This window comes from Euprymna scolopes, chromosome 1 (assembly GCF_053919585.1).
Source record: "Euprymna scolopes isolate OS-2025 chromosome 1, ASM5391958v1, whole genome shotgun sequence".
Taxonomy (NCBI): domain Eukaryota; kingdom Metazoa; phylum Mollusca; class Cephalopoda; order Sepiida; family Sepiolidae; genus Euprymna; species Euprymna scolopes.
In genome coordinates this window covers 95,317,544-95,332,222 of record NC_136482.1, presented here as the reverse complement: position 1 = coordinate 95,332,222, position 14,679 = coordinate 95,317,544, and the positions used below count along the sequence as shown (strand labels likewise).

Sequence of the window (14,679 nt, the reverse complement as noted above, 5' to 3'; positions counted from 1 at the left end):
CACAGACACACACGGTCTTTTATCAAAACTTCTATCTTTGTTTTCCAGTCAATAATCCAAAGCGACAAGAAAGGAAGATCACTCTAAGAACTTTACACAAACAACAGAACCCTTTTTATCTTATTACAAAGGGGGAGACAATTTAACAGTAGTGTCTGTCTAAGGGGACTGACCTTTTCATTAAGTGAATCACTACCTAGTATTGGGGTCTTTACTCTCTATCCATTTTCAAACTATGTAGAAAGCAAATTACTTATTATCTATCTTATTTATCCTGTCATTCTATTTTTTTTTTTTTGTGTCATAATTAGGGTTTATTTCATGGTTAAGAATTTATTAGGGAGCTGTTAGATATTTGAGGGACAAAATAAATGCACAATGAATTCAATGAAAGACGAATCTGGTAGGAGCCACTGTAGTTATGAGATTTGAGTTGATTTTGATAAATATTTTCTGTTCATATACTACCACACATCTTTGTTTTATATGATACACTTGTTTCATTATGCTAAAGTTAGTGAATTTAATTATGTCTGTGATAAACCTCATAGAAAATCCCAATTCCAATATTGCAACACTAACAATTCATTCTTTTCTATGGGCACTTTTATATAATCCATCACTTTAATGCGTATTGTAATGCTAGATATTGAATTGATTTTTCCCTAAATTTGGGGTATGGTGTATTTTTAACAGAGGTTCCTGTTTCCTGGTTGATGGGTCAAGGATCTTGGCTGGTAACTTCAACAGGTATAACCCATATACACTGAGGCTATTTCATAGTCGCAACACAGTCTGCACCTTCTTGCCACTTTTACTAATCCAGTATTATTTGTTTTTGTTAGATGTTATTTTTGCTTTTTGTCCAGAATTCCCGCTATATTAAAAAGCAATAATGAAAAAAAAAAGTCTGTATGTGGTACATGACAAAACAAAAATATCATATTTCAAAAATCACGTAAATTGATGAAGTAGTTTTATTTTGATAAAGAAACTCATTTTTAAGCAATTAATGGGAATTCTTAGCCATTACCACATAGTAAGTATTGTTGAGTTATTCTCCCTTTGTTTCTTGGGATATTTTTCAAAATGTTGGGCAAGACAGTCACTTCTTGGATACTCATAAAATTTGATTTTCTTATTTAAAATAAAACTATTTGATCAGTAAGGCTATGACAACAATATTTTTATCATTGTTTTGACTCTCAAGTATATATCCGACACAGGCAACCGAGAACCACATCACTATATAAAAGCATATAAAATATCAACGGATGCACGTTTGAGAGTCAAAAAAATGAAAAGAATATGCTGTTGTCTTAGTCCTATTAATCAGTTTACATGGTTTTTGGAATATGATACTTGCGTTTCATACAGATTTTTTCTTTATTTCTTATTTGATATAGTGTAGAGATTCTGGACAAGAACCTTATTTTATTTATTTTTTTACAGTTACATCAGCTTCCTAACTGCAATGTTATCTTTTAATGCAGCATTCTGATCACATATAAAATAAAATACAAGCCTGACATAAAGAATTTTTTTTTTTTGATGATGATGTTCAAACTTAGTCTTATAACTAAAGAATATGTTTATTCACCTTTTTAAAAATTTGAAATGGCCAAGTATAAGATTTATAGTTAAAATCAAAAAAAATCTTTCATTCACTTAACAATATTGAACATATTAAACCTGAGCAACACTTATTATTGTTAAGAATGTCTAATGCTTAATGCATTGAAGAAATTCTTAAACATGAAATCATTGTTAAAATCAATTTATATAATTATATATTTTTAGGGTGGATTGGTTAAAAAATATTGAACTTCAATCTGAAATGAAAACAAAAAAAAACTTACTATATAATAATTACTTTATATGGTTGTGTTGTAAATGAAAAGATATTTGAAAAAAAAAAAGAAGAGACTGGTATACCGTTAATATAGGTTTTATTAACTAACATAAAATACATGTGCTGTGGTTCTTATACAGTGTTATCATGGCAAAATGACTTCTTCCAGCCAAGGGCAATAACCTATGGCATTTTATTACCGCTAGGTGACTTTGGAAGAGATCATGCTAGAGGGACAGGGGGGAGGGCAACGGTAATTTAAAACTATATTAGGTTGCATTTACTACATACATATACTAGCAGAATTACCCATCATTGACTAGGTTAAAAAAGAGTCCTCAAAAAATGGACTCCGATTTATGAAAGGTTATGAAAAGTGGGTGTGGATGTAAAGAGATAGCTTCAAACTTTTGGGGTATCAAAACCAAAGCAACCCTCTCAAATGAACATGAGGGGGCAGTAGTGGGAATCATTCTTGACATAAGCACTAATTAGGGTTCTTCATTATAAGTGACCCCCCGTAAAAGCCTCCTCGTTTCCCATGGTGGGGTTGTCATGGCCAGTTTGGTATCTCTACATCAGTGTGAGTGTGCATAAGGTTCCCATTTGTAAATGACACCCTTGAGGCCCCCATCCCGTTGGTGAGGGTGAAGAGTGTAACTTGTCAACCCCTCCCCACCTCATGGTGGATTATTCTGCCATATTTGGTAACTCTACGAGTGTAAATTAAACGGTGTGAGAATGCACAAAGTTTTCAAATTATAAGTGAGCCCCCAGGCCACATCCTTGTTGGTGGGAGTGAGCGGTGTAACATGTCAAAACCTCCCCCTCCCCATAGTGGATTATCCTGCCAAATTTAGTAGCTCTACATGAAATGGTGTGAACGTGCATAGGGTTTTCCCCTGGGACCCTGCTCCCCCCCCCCCCGTTAGTACAGTGGGAGGGCTTTATCATATCCATTTTTGCTCTTTGATACCTCTTCTATCTTTGTATGAGGTCAGTTTAGTATAATACTAAACCATATAGGAGCCTATTCAGGTTTGTATTACTGTACACATAGATTCGAAAAAGTTGTCAAAAAACAAATATATAACAAATAAATGTTATCAAAGGCAAGATAAGTTACTTTTCTGCCAAACTGGATATATTTTTTGTGTTTTTATCTGTTAGGGTGTCTGAAGGTACTGGCTTCCTGACTATAAAAATGCACTAAACATTAATATAGTTTTCTTTTTTTTTTTTTCTTTCCCTTTGCAAAACTCAATCATGTTCTGCAAAGTAGAAAAACAAAAACATTTTTCTTCTACAAAACAATCAAGCCGAACACCATAAATAAATGTTTGAAGATATGAAGAACTTGAAGAACAAATATATTTTCAAAATAACTGGATTCGGCATTAAAATAACCCGAAAATGGTTGATATACCATAGAACAGAATAACCAAATCAAACAACCAAACACACATAAGTAAAATATATTGCTTATATCGATATAACAAATGATATCTTCAGATTTACACATTTTCTTATACTAAAAGAAACTAATTTATAGAAGTCTCTGAAGAATAGATGTACATGCTTTTTCATTTACAACATAAAACAAATAACCACAGTAAAACCCTGGGATACGACATTAAAAATTAGTAACAAAATACAGTACAGTATATATAATACACATGTATATAATCAAATAACATTATAAACAACATCGTAAGGCAAGGCAAATACCGTAATTAGGGTCCATAAAAACATTGCATTCTACATCGTAACCTGAAAAAAAAAAAAAACATATCCTAGGGCTACCATATCTTCGGGTTCTGCTAAAAACAAATCTCTAGTAGGATAATCTTATAGTTTTATGTATTATAAGTTTTATTGTCTTTTATTCTACTTTTCACTAACAAGAAATCTGACATAATTTTCAGTGTAAAATCCACTTGGACATATGTGCGATCAAGAATACTTCACTTTCCCTAAACAAAATACTGTTTACACACACAATTGCACATTTGATTTTGTTTTCCTGTTTATCAAAAATCATTACATGTTTTCAATTCATTAACTTTGGCTATTCATGAAAGAAAATCTCTTCAGATTACTTGTTTAATACTAAATTTAAAAAATTAAATTATCAAATTTTATTTATTTATTTTTTTTCTTAATACTACATTTAATTTTTTTTGTTTTTTCTGTAGATAAAATGTCTCAAATTTATTTATTTTTTTTTTTTTTTTTTAGATTAATTCTAATTGACATTATGAATTAAATTGTTTTTATTATGACCATATAAAAATCTATGATAAGATGTTGGACTGTAACTGTTTTGTGAATGAGGAATAAGCAGATTTTATTATCTTGCAAGTATATATGTATTACTGGTTTTTCACCCCAAATAAGGCATAATGCCACTTGGATGTAAAGGGATACTATTTGGGACAAAATTTGCAAGGATACTATGTATGGGGTTGAGCAAGCTTTTTGTTCACATTACACTTAAACTTCTGCATGTCAGTACAGTCAGAAAAGACAGGACCTGAGAGGAAGTTCGAGGGAAAGAACTGAGTAAAAGGCTTTCCAGGGGTGTGATTTTGCTTCTTGTCAGGTTAGTTGGGGGTATTTATGTCAGCAAAGTACAAGGGCTTGGAGTTCGTCTGAGCACTTTCCATTAAAATACTTGTAAAATAGGCACAGTGATGCAACATTTCATCGGTTGGAGGTTGATAGTGCAAGACATATTAGGTTGGCATCTCTTTTCTGAAACCTACTATAGTCTTATGTTTTTCAAACAAAAGACTAGATTTTTGGTGGGATGAATCGTAGTTGCTTCACTACAATGATGCACATGTTCAATTCCTGGCCAAGATCATCATCACAGCTTGGGTACCCTTTTTTTTTTTTTTTTTTTTTTTTTTTTTTTGCTTGTTTTTTAAATATGAAAACCATCAAGAGGACCATAATGACTGAGCTGAAATGCATCTCAGGATGATTCTTCCTGGAGGTCATAGATTCTGCAGAAGGGCAGGAAAGTGCATTATACTCTAACATGATTATTTTGAAGGAGAAACTGTGCCTGTGATACCAGTCCAGTTACTTTTCAAAAAATGATTTGAAGAAATTACTGTAATGATGAAATATGTATATTCTAATTTTTTTTTTAAATAAAAAAATATTGTTTTACTGAAATATATATAACCAATTTAGTATTGAGTAATAACTTAGTATTGAGCACGTTAGAAGAGGTAAAAAAAAAAAAAAAAGAAATTGGAACTTATGCAGTTTATGGAATTTTTTAAATAGGATTTCCAAGTTAAATTGTTCGTACAGAATAGTTAAAAAGCTCTCCTCCACGTTAAGAACGACTTTCTAAATAATGTGATTATTTCAGTATTGTCTGTAAACTGTACAAGTACCAAAATAATGTAAGCTTGAATATGCCATACTATTTTGTGTATTCATTCTTTTGTGGGCTGTTATCCTCCTCTTCATAGTTGTTGTTTCACCACGTTTTGGCCAACTCATCCTCTGGCCTTCTTCAGATGATTAACCATGACAGGAAACATGGTGAAACAACAACAATTATGAAGATGAGGATAACAGTCCGCAAAAAAAATGAATGCACAAAATTATGGAGACGGACGCATCTAAAAGGATTCCAAAAACTAATAAACCATACTATTTTATTCACAAGATTATACTTTTATAATTTTATGTTTTATTAACAATATTATATTCACAGTGTTTAATTCTTTTTTTTATGTTGCTGAAGATAAGTATCTACAAAAAAAAATATGTATTAATTATAAGTATTATATATTTGCAATTTAAACTTGCAGTACACTCTTCTGGCGATTCTATTTTGACCACGAGAACCAAATTTAAATTCAGCACTTCAGTTATCCCTACATCCAAAAGGAATATATTTAACATGGTACCATATCTGACTTTCAAAGCATAAACATGTATTTTAAATTGACTTGGTCTCGGAAAGGATAGCATTGGAGTGCTAAATTTAAATTTTGTCTGAGTTTTGCAATAATTTTGTTCTGTTTTATTTTTCTGTTTTTTTTTTTTTTTTTTTTTTTTTTTTTTTTTTTTTTTCAGAAAAGGTAAGCAGATTTTACATCAATGTTGATAATAGATTTAAAATTTACTCTGTTCATTTTCAAGTGAAATGTGTTTTGTTGAGTTTTGCTTAAATGTTTTGAGTACAAATAACATTTTCTTGAATAGAATTTTTTTTTTATTGCTTTACTTTTCTTTTTTATCTGTCTGAAAGAAAGGGTGTTTTGAGCTTTTTTTTCACCCCATTGATGACAGTGTTGGCCTTCTAAGTCTCATTTTCTTTCAAATAAGTTTCAACAATATTTATATAGCTCAACCAGATTGGATCAAAGAAAATTTGGACATTAAAAAAATCAATAAAAAAACCTGGTATCATCTGGTAAAATGTCATCAGAAAGTTTCCACATTTTTCACTTTTAGGTTTAGGATTTTTTTTTTTTTTTTTCATCAGTTTTCAAGTGAATAATTTCTTTTAATGAATTTTGCATATTTAATAAATAAAAATGATAAAATTATTTGTTATTCTGAATCAAAATTTTACATATGAATTATACTGGTTTACAAAAAATGAATTGCTCTAACATGTAAGCATATAAATATATGTATATTTTTTATTTTATGAATTCAAATTTCCAAATAGGTTTGCTTCAAAAATTTTAAACAATTTCAAGTATTTGAATTAAGTTCAGGAAATAAATATTCAACACATCCATTATACGTACACACGTTTCTGAAAATCATTTAAAGGAAAAATTAATATTTAAGGAAGATTTCCAAAAGGTAGATTTTCATCATCACCCTATTAAAATTTATTAATTAAAATCTCTGGTAATATACAAAGCGTATGGACATACCATAAATTATTATATTTTAATTTATTTTTTAAGAAAATAGATTCGCTATTCTATATCTATTATTCTATATCCTATATTTTTCTATACATATTTTCCTTTTTTTTTTTTTCATATATTGTTGTACTTTCAAAAAAATAAGTGTTGGATGAAGTTATTTTTTTTAACAAACAGGAAAAACACATATATATTTCATGATTTTCTTGGGGGTACAAAACTTTATTACGGCAATCATGAAGGGAAAACGTATTCTTTCGAAATTCATTTTTATATTAAAAAATAAAAAGAATATATATATATATATATATATATATATATATATATATATATATATATATATATATATAAAAGACATCAAGATATTTAGAATTATATTTACAATATTTTATTAAAAACAAGGAATATGAGATAAATGTGAAAAAATTCCTTATTCCATGGAGTTTCAAAGATAGGCTCTTCTCCTTAGAGGAAAAAAAAAAAACGTTAACAAAAGAAATATATAGATAAAATCTTTGCTGGTTAGCACAATTTTTGAAAACGGTAGAGAAAAGAGTTTTCATGATTCAAAACTTGAATGCAAGGCGAGTACCTGTCACCTGAACAACTGCACCACACACAAGAAAGTATTTTAGTTAACACAGATCAAGCAAACTGTGGCAAAATCTCTAATATGTTACCTAGCACCTTCTCTCGTCTTCTGATGAGAAACATTAGGCTTGGAAATACCTAGGTATAAAGAACATATTTATCCTATACCTCTAATTGAAGTAATCTCCCTTTTGAATTGGTCCTGGATATGACCTTAAACTATATCCGATGGTGAGGCCCCAGCTTGTGGGCTTTGGGGAGTGTGGAGCCACCCTTTAATTACCATTGCTCCCAGGTCCACTCTGATCCGGAGTGGTAGTACCTGTTAGGGTCCCAACTATGGGTTAAATAGAAACCGACTTAAAAAACAAATATACTCTATTAAAAAATTGTTCTTCAAAATCACTGGATTTGGCATTAAATAACCCAAAAGGGTTGATATGCCGTAAAACAAAAACCAACCAACCAACCCTTTTGAATCAACGATTAAATTTGTATGCATTAGTATATTATATTGTCGTTTTTTTATTCTTTCTCTTCTATATAAGCTCCACCTCAATTGTTGAACTTTGCATTATCCTGATAAGTTTCCTTTTAAAGAATTTCTCTAATTCTCTTTGGCTCCCCATATATGTATATACAAATTATTGCAAAATAGTATAGACATGTATGTAACATATAACATGGATTTATATAGGACTAAAAAAGTAAAATTTTAGTATTCTATCAGCTTGTCAAATTAATTTGAATTCCAAATTCATAAATCAGTCCTAAATACACTTCTATTTATTACTGAAACAGTTAAATCTTTTTTACTTACTGCTATTTGTATTCATGTATGTACATAGCTATACACATTGTTTAGAAAACTGATGGTATAACTTTGGAGTTATGTTCTATAGGTACAAAAGAGCCATTTTGTAATGGGATGGCTTTTGTAAAATATCATTTCAATACTAGTCTAATTTCCTTTGTGTTGCGTTTCTTTGTGTGGTCTTTGGTTTGTGGCGATCATATTTATTTACCTATATTTTGTCTGTTGTATTCCATGATTCAAAATAAGAGAGGCCAACATTTGCAAGATGCCAACCAGATCCCCTATGTTGACTATCAGAGGAAACCCTGCTGGTCATAGCGCTCAAATTTTTCTTCTGAGCCCTATGGCTGCTTTTATGCTTATTTTATGTAATTTTTTTTTTTTTTTTTCATGGTTTTATTGATGTATGTGACAATGCCAGGTGCAGACTTATTTTATCCAATCCAGTCATAGGGATAGTGTTTATGTATCCCATATGTAAGAAATAACAGTGTATTATCACACACACACAGTGTATGTGTTGGATGTTTACAATAAAGAATATCGATCAGTATATATTTTACTGGTCGAAAACTGAATGTTTCTGAATCAATATTTATGGTAACTCTTTTCATTATTTACACATGTGGAGCATAATCCCAAAGTCATACTGTTGATTTTCGAGACATGTTGTATGCATATCTGCAATATTAGAAGTGATGAGTCAAAATGGATATCCTATCTGACCCCCCCCCCCAATTAGGTTAGAATAACTAATTTTATGCTTAGCTTATCTTTTTTTGTAAACCAGCATTGTAACTAATCTTCAGTGACACACACTTACCATTTAATACTGTTTTTTTTTTTTTTTAATCCTTTGCTTTCTAATTGGCTTCCTTGTCTAATCAGACATGGGTAAGTTTACCTTTGTCTTCTGTTTCTTTAACATTGTTTTTTTTTGTTTTTGTTTTTTTTCTATAATATTTAAATTTATTTCATTAATGCTCATCATCTTTGCATGTTAATTAAAATTTTCCTGATAATTTTTTTTCTTTTATCAGTTTTTTTTTTTTTTTTTTTTTTTTTTTTTTACAATTTTTATTTCATAAACATTCCATGATATAATATTTTTGTGAAGGGGGTTGGGGTGGAAATGTGTCTGTATTACAAAGCTTTCAAAAATTTTAATTGCCTTGAAAATAGTATTGGTTCGTAAATATCATTAACAGTGATGCCTTAATTCATTTACATTTGTTGTCAAATATCACCGAACCAACTTATTGTAAGGATAAAATGATGGCTAAAACTTTTAAAACATATATTCCACTTTTTGAGTGATGATCTGTTTCCATGTGAAATGGCTTTTTTCACATTTCATAGCCTCCAATTTTGATTTATTTCAAATTGATCTACCCAAATGCAAAGTTTTTTGGGTTTTTTTTAATCCATTTAGTAGATTGAGCCTACAAATTTTAAATTTATCACAAAAGAGACTAAAAATTTTTGAATGAATAGTAGAGTAGAATCACAAATTCTCTAGTTTTGTACCATCTCACCAAACCAAAATTAAAAAACTTTCTCTTTGGCTCAATGCTTTTATGCTGCAAATCGTAAATATCAAAGGAAAAAAATCTTGGGATGGGGTGTTTATCTTACAAATGGAAGTAAAAGTAATCTGGTTTAGACTTCTTTCTTTCATTTTTTACTCTGTTTCATATTGTAAATTATTACAATTGTACTTAACTATTATTACACACTCATTTTAAAATTACTACTACTACTATTATTATTATCATTATTATTATGAACGTTATTATTAGAATGCAGAAGTTTAATGTTCTCTATGATCTAAATTCTTTTGTTTGCTTGTTTTAATTTTTTATTTATACTTTCCTATTTTATTATGTTTGTATTTTTTCTTTATATTTTTGTACTTTAACAGCTGAAAAACATTGTGACATTTGCTTGAGGCATACACAATTTGCCTTTTTTAACTGTAACTTTTCTTTTTCTTTTTTATTAGCATTTTATTATGTCTTACTGCAATAATTTTTCATTTCTTATTGCTTATATGAAATACTGCAATGTGCTGCTTTGTTATAATTTAATAATTAATTTTATAGAAAAGATTTCTTAACAAAATGTTAAAATTTAAATTTCAACAAATGTCTTTATTTTATGTAGATCTACATAATTTCATTATGATATTAGACTGCAGTGACATTCAACAGAATAATTATATTGGTCTTCTTTATGCAATTGACAAAATAGAAATGTTATCGGCTTCTTTGTTTTTCGTTCTTTTTTAAAAAAAGCTAGGCTCAACGTTCAGTAAGTTAGATTGTTAACAAAAAGGTTTGTTCGAATCCACCTGAATCTGAATACTTTTATTATTTTTTTCATACCCCCCAACTCCCCCACCCCATTTTTCTTTGATCCCATCTAGAATTCAGTCCCATTTAGAGATTGAGCTGCTTGTTTTCGGGTTCCCATCAAGCCGGAAAACAGTGGGCGGTCTACCATCTAGAGAGGGTTGAGAGGGTCCTACTAACATTTTTTGTTTATTTTTTTAAAACTTTTTTCCCTTCCCCATGCTAATGAAAATCAATAAATCGACTTTTTATAGAATTTTATTTTCACACACACACACACACACACACACACATATATATATATATATATATATATATATATATATATATATATATATATATATATATCCTATTAAAAAAAAACGATTGTGGTATTATGGTGAATGAAAACTTTAGCTCGGATTAGCATAGACTAATCAAAGGTACAGTGACGGGGATAACCATAGACTCCTACCACTTCCCAATTTTTGAGTGGCTTTGTGCCTAATGTTTTGTTTTACAATATATTGATCTTTTTGTTAAATCAAACCAAACATTTTAATTGATTTATATATTATTTATTGAAATACTTTTTAGTTTAATATTAATCTTGTGTTTTAAACACCAAATATAACACCAACGATTCGATTCTTATACATTTGAATTCATATCAATTGTATGGTTTTTCTTTTATTCTAGAATTTTTGCTGTTCTAAAGAGAACAGCAAAAATGATAAAACAACTGATGTTAAATCTATATAATAATCTCTAATACAATAATGAAATTTTATCATCCACTACCTCTGTTTTTTTAAAGATGGGATCGTCTGATTACCAAAGATAAAAAAAAAAACTAAAGAAAATTATTTTTGATTTCATCTGTTGTATCTTGTTTTGTTTAAATAGGGGTCACCACTTATCAAGGTCTAACGATAGTAGTGGAAATTTGATAAATTGGATTATTTAAGGGGGCAGTTTATCAAGAACTTGTTTACATTAGACTTGAAGACAACCATATTGTAGTTAGCTGGAAAGCAGGGAAACAGAAGAGAATTCCACAGGCGTGCAGTTCTAAGAAAGAATCTTTGTTCATGGAATCTACATTTTGGTTTAGGCACAGATCAAGAGTGGGGGAAATTATTGATTGTGGTTTTAGCTGGATGAGTGTTTTTCATGAAAGTTTGGTGGGTAGGAACCATAAATTGGAGCTCAGGTGATAACTTGCCATGAAAATAATGATAAAACAGAGACAGGCTCGCAACATCTCTTCTGTGAGAAAGAGGTTGCAGGTAAGAGAAAAAGGCATCCCTCACAAGGCTACGAAGTCTATTTTGAAAAGGCAGGATAAGGTCTTTCTAACAGCTCCTGCCCAGATGTGGCAACAGTACTCCATTCTTAGATATACTTGGCTCTTATACAGGTAGAGAATTGCATCAGCAATGAGATATCTACTAGAGCAGTAGAAGGATCCCACCATTTTTCCAGCAACCTTGACAACAGATTTGATGTAAAAATACACTTTCTTGGCCTTTTGGCTAGGAGCAAAGTGTTGTATCTGTTCTGTCAATTAGTACAATAATATTGTGAGATTTCTGTATTTGCACCAGAAATCTATAGCAGGAATCTCCAAACTATGGACTGCAGGCCAGATCAGGCCTGCCAAAGTCTTTAATCTGACCCCGCAGAACTCTTATGGAAAACAGAGATTTTCAGGAAAAATTTTAAAACTAGAAATGTGTGAAAATAGTGTATTGGTTTTTCCTTTTTGTTCAAAAAATGATTAAAAGAATGATGTTTTGGAGAACCAGTTTCACTAAAAAGCAAAGCTAATGAGCAAAACTATGAAACCATGTCATTTTTTTTTTTTTTTTTTTTTTTCGTATGTGGAGTTCTAAAAAGTCAGGAATAAGACCCCCCTCCTCCCCCATTTGAAAACTGTGAAAATCCTCTGATCTATCGAATGAAAATATACTACAAATTCTTACAAGAGTTTTGGAGATAGATTTCTCATAAACATATGTATGTCCTGAAAGTGCATTAACTAGAATACTTAGATAAGCATGTTTCAGTTTGAACAAAGGTGGTACAATAATATTGTAGGGTCTGCGTTCATGTCGGCAACAATACACAACAGATGAAGGATGCAACTGGAATTTCCACAGGTTCTGTTAGTAGAGATTAAATCTTAAAATGAATTTAATTTTTTGAGCAAATATGAAATCATGTTTACATTTTTGATATCCGAATACAACGTTTATTTGCATGAAATGTATTTGCTGTTTTATTATTCTTGTTCCTGTTTTTTTGTAGTTATTTTTTTCATGTTGAAATTGCATTCAATAGGAGATTGGTACGAAATGTTTTCATAAAATTATACTCATTCTTCACGTATGAAGTCACTATAAAAATATCATTGTAACTAGAATTTAATATATATATATATATATATATATATATATATATATATATATATATATATATATAAGACAGAATAGAAGAACAAACACAGGCACAAATTGAAAAATTAACAATCAAACGATTGAACGGTTTAATTTGGATCAACAAATGTCTTCGGAAACCGGTCAGTCTCTCATTTGTTTACTTTTTTTGTGTTTAGTTGCTTTTCCATTCTCTCTTTCATCCATTATATATATATAAAAGCATATTTTCCTTTTTGGACATGTTATTGTATAAGACTAATAATGCACTCTTTAGTCTTTTTATTTTTATGTTTTCATGTGTTCTAACAAATTTTAATTTATTTTTACCATTGGAATAAAGGATATTTTCAGTTGATACTTCAATGTTTTTATTTCCATTGGTTCTAATAATTTTGGCTGTTTCACTAGCCCTTTTGAAGGAATTATGTTGATAACAATTAGATTATTTTTAATCGGGCGATAGACACCATGTAATTTAATAGTGGTCAAATTACATTAATTTATCTTGGCTGACTGACATCATTTCACTATTTTGATTTGTTAAGTGTCGATAAAAAACAAGTTCCCAATAAAAATATTCTATATTTGATCTACTTTCTAATATTACAAAAATTACATGTAAGTATGTGTGTACATTTACACACACATATAATTGCAGGTTGGTGAATTTTTGTTTATTTTTATGTGATTTTTTTTTATTTCTTATTTTTACATTACTTTTCTGGCAAGATATATATGGACACTGGTTTTATGTTAAGTTTATATTAATGTATTATATGAGTGCAGCTGTATTAATTCAATGCTTTTTGTAAACAAATGTATTTATCAGTTTAAACAATATCTTTCAAAAAAAGAAAAACGGACAAAAACGAAAAATTTTAAGATATTTATTTAAACTGTCCAGTTATTATTTTTATTTGAGTCTAAAACCTTATATCAGTCATGTTTAGAGATTTGTCGCAGAGAATAAAATCTGTACTTCTATTGGCTGATAAAAGGTTTTCGATTTATCAATCTGACAAGCATTACAACTTTCGCTGTATTTTATCCTTTTGTATTTTGTTCTAATGAATCTCTTTCTGAAAATGGTTTTCATTAAATATCGCAAAGTGCATCTTTCAAACAGTTTGCACATGCTAATCCACACTTGGCCTATTTTGTTTGCGGCATATTCCAAAGAGGATTGGAAACTGTTGTTTATGCAGCAAGTTCAACAGCATGTATAAATCAAAGGTGGATTTCATTTTGCTTTAGATTTTTTTTCCTTTCCTCTTTAATATGTTTGCAATGCTGAGAGCTTTTTCTTCTCGTTTAGCTGAACAGCAGAAAGATTGTTAAGTTATTTACCATTGTGAGTGGCATGCATCATGCGCATTCAGTTTTGTCTGATTTATTGAATTCACTGCTTTACCACCCATGCTTCTATACTGCCAACATATTTTACGTTGAGTATTAAGCTTACTTGTACCTGAGAGTTTATGCACTCAAAACTATAATACAAATTACAATATCGATTGTTGGAAATTATAGACATAATGGATGATTTGATGGACTTCTTTAGATTACATTTGTAATTGAAAAGATGGAAATTTTAATTTTCATGTAAAATTTATTTTACTTTGATTTATAAAAAAAAAAAAACACTCCTAGGACATCAGTTTTTCATACTGATTATTTCTTTTTTAAATTATTGAAAGTAAGATTTGGTGGTTAGCTACCAATTGTTCCATAGACTAAA

At 29.8% G+C, this 14,679-nt stretch overlaps 1 protein-coding gene across 23 annotated transcripts in view; it reads left to right on the top strand.

The window, feature by feature from the left end:
• The window catches only part of LOC145252331 (GATOR2 complex protein WDR59-like), a 220,693-nt gene that overhangs the window by 170,692 nt on the left and 35,322 nt on the right, over window positions 1-14,679 (top strand). For 5 of the 23 annotated variants that reach the window (XR_013863755.1, XM_080112479.1, XM_080111958.1 and 2 more), the window contains one exon: window positions 697-750. The exons of the other annotated variants lie outside the window; for them this stretch is intronic. Coding sequence is in view for 4 of the 5 variants with exons in the window: in XM_080112479.1 (XP_079968605.1) it covers window positions 697-750 (54 nt within the window). In the remaining variant the exon portion in view is untranslated. The remainder of the gene's footprint in view (window positions 1-696; window positions 751-14,679) is intronic. 23 annotated transcript variants of the gene reach the window in all.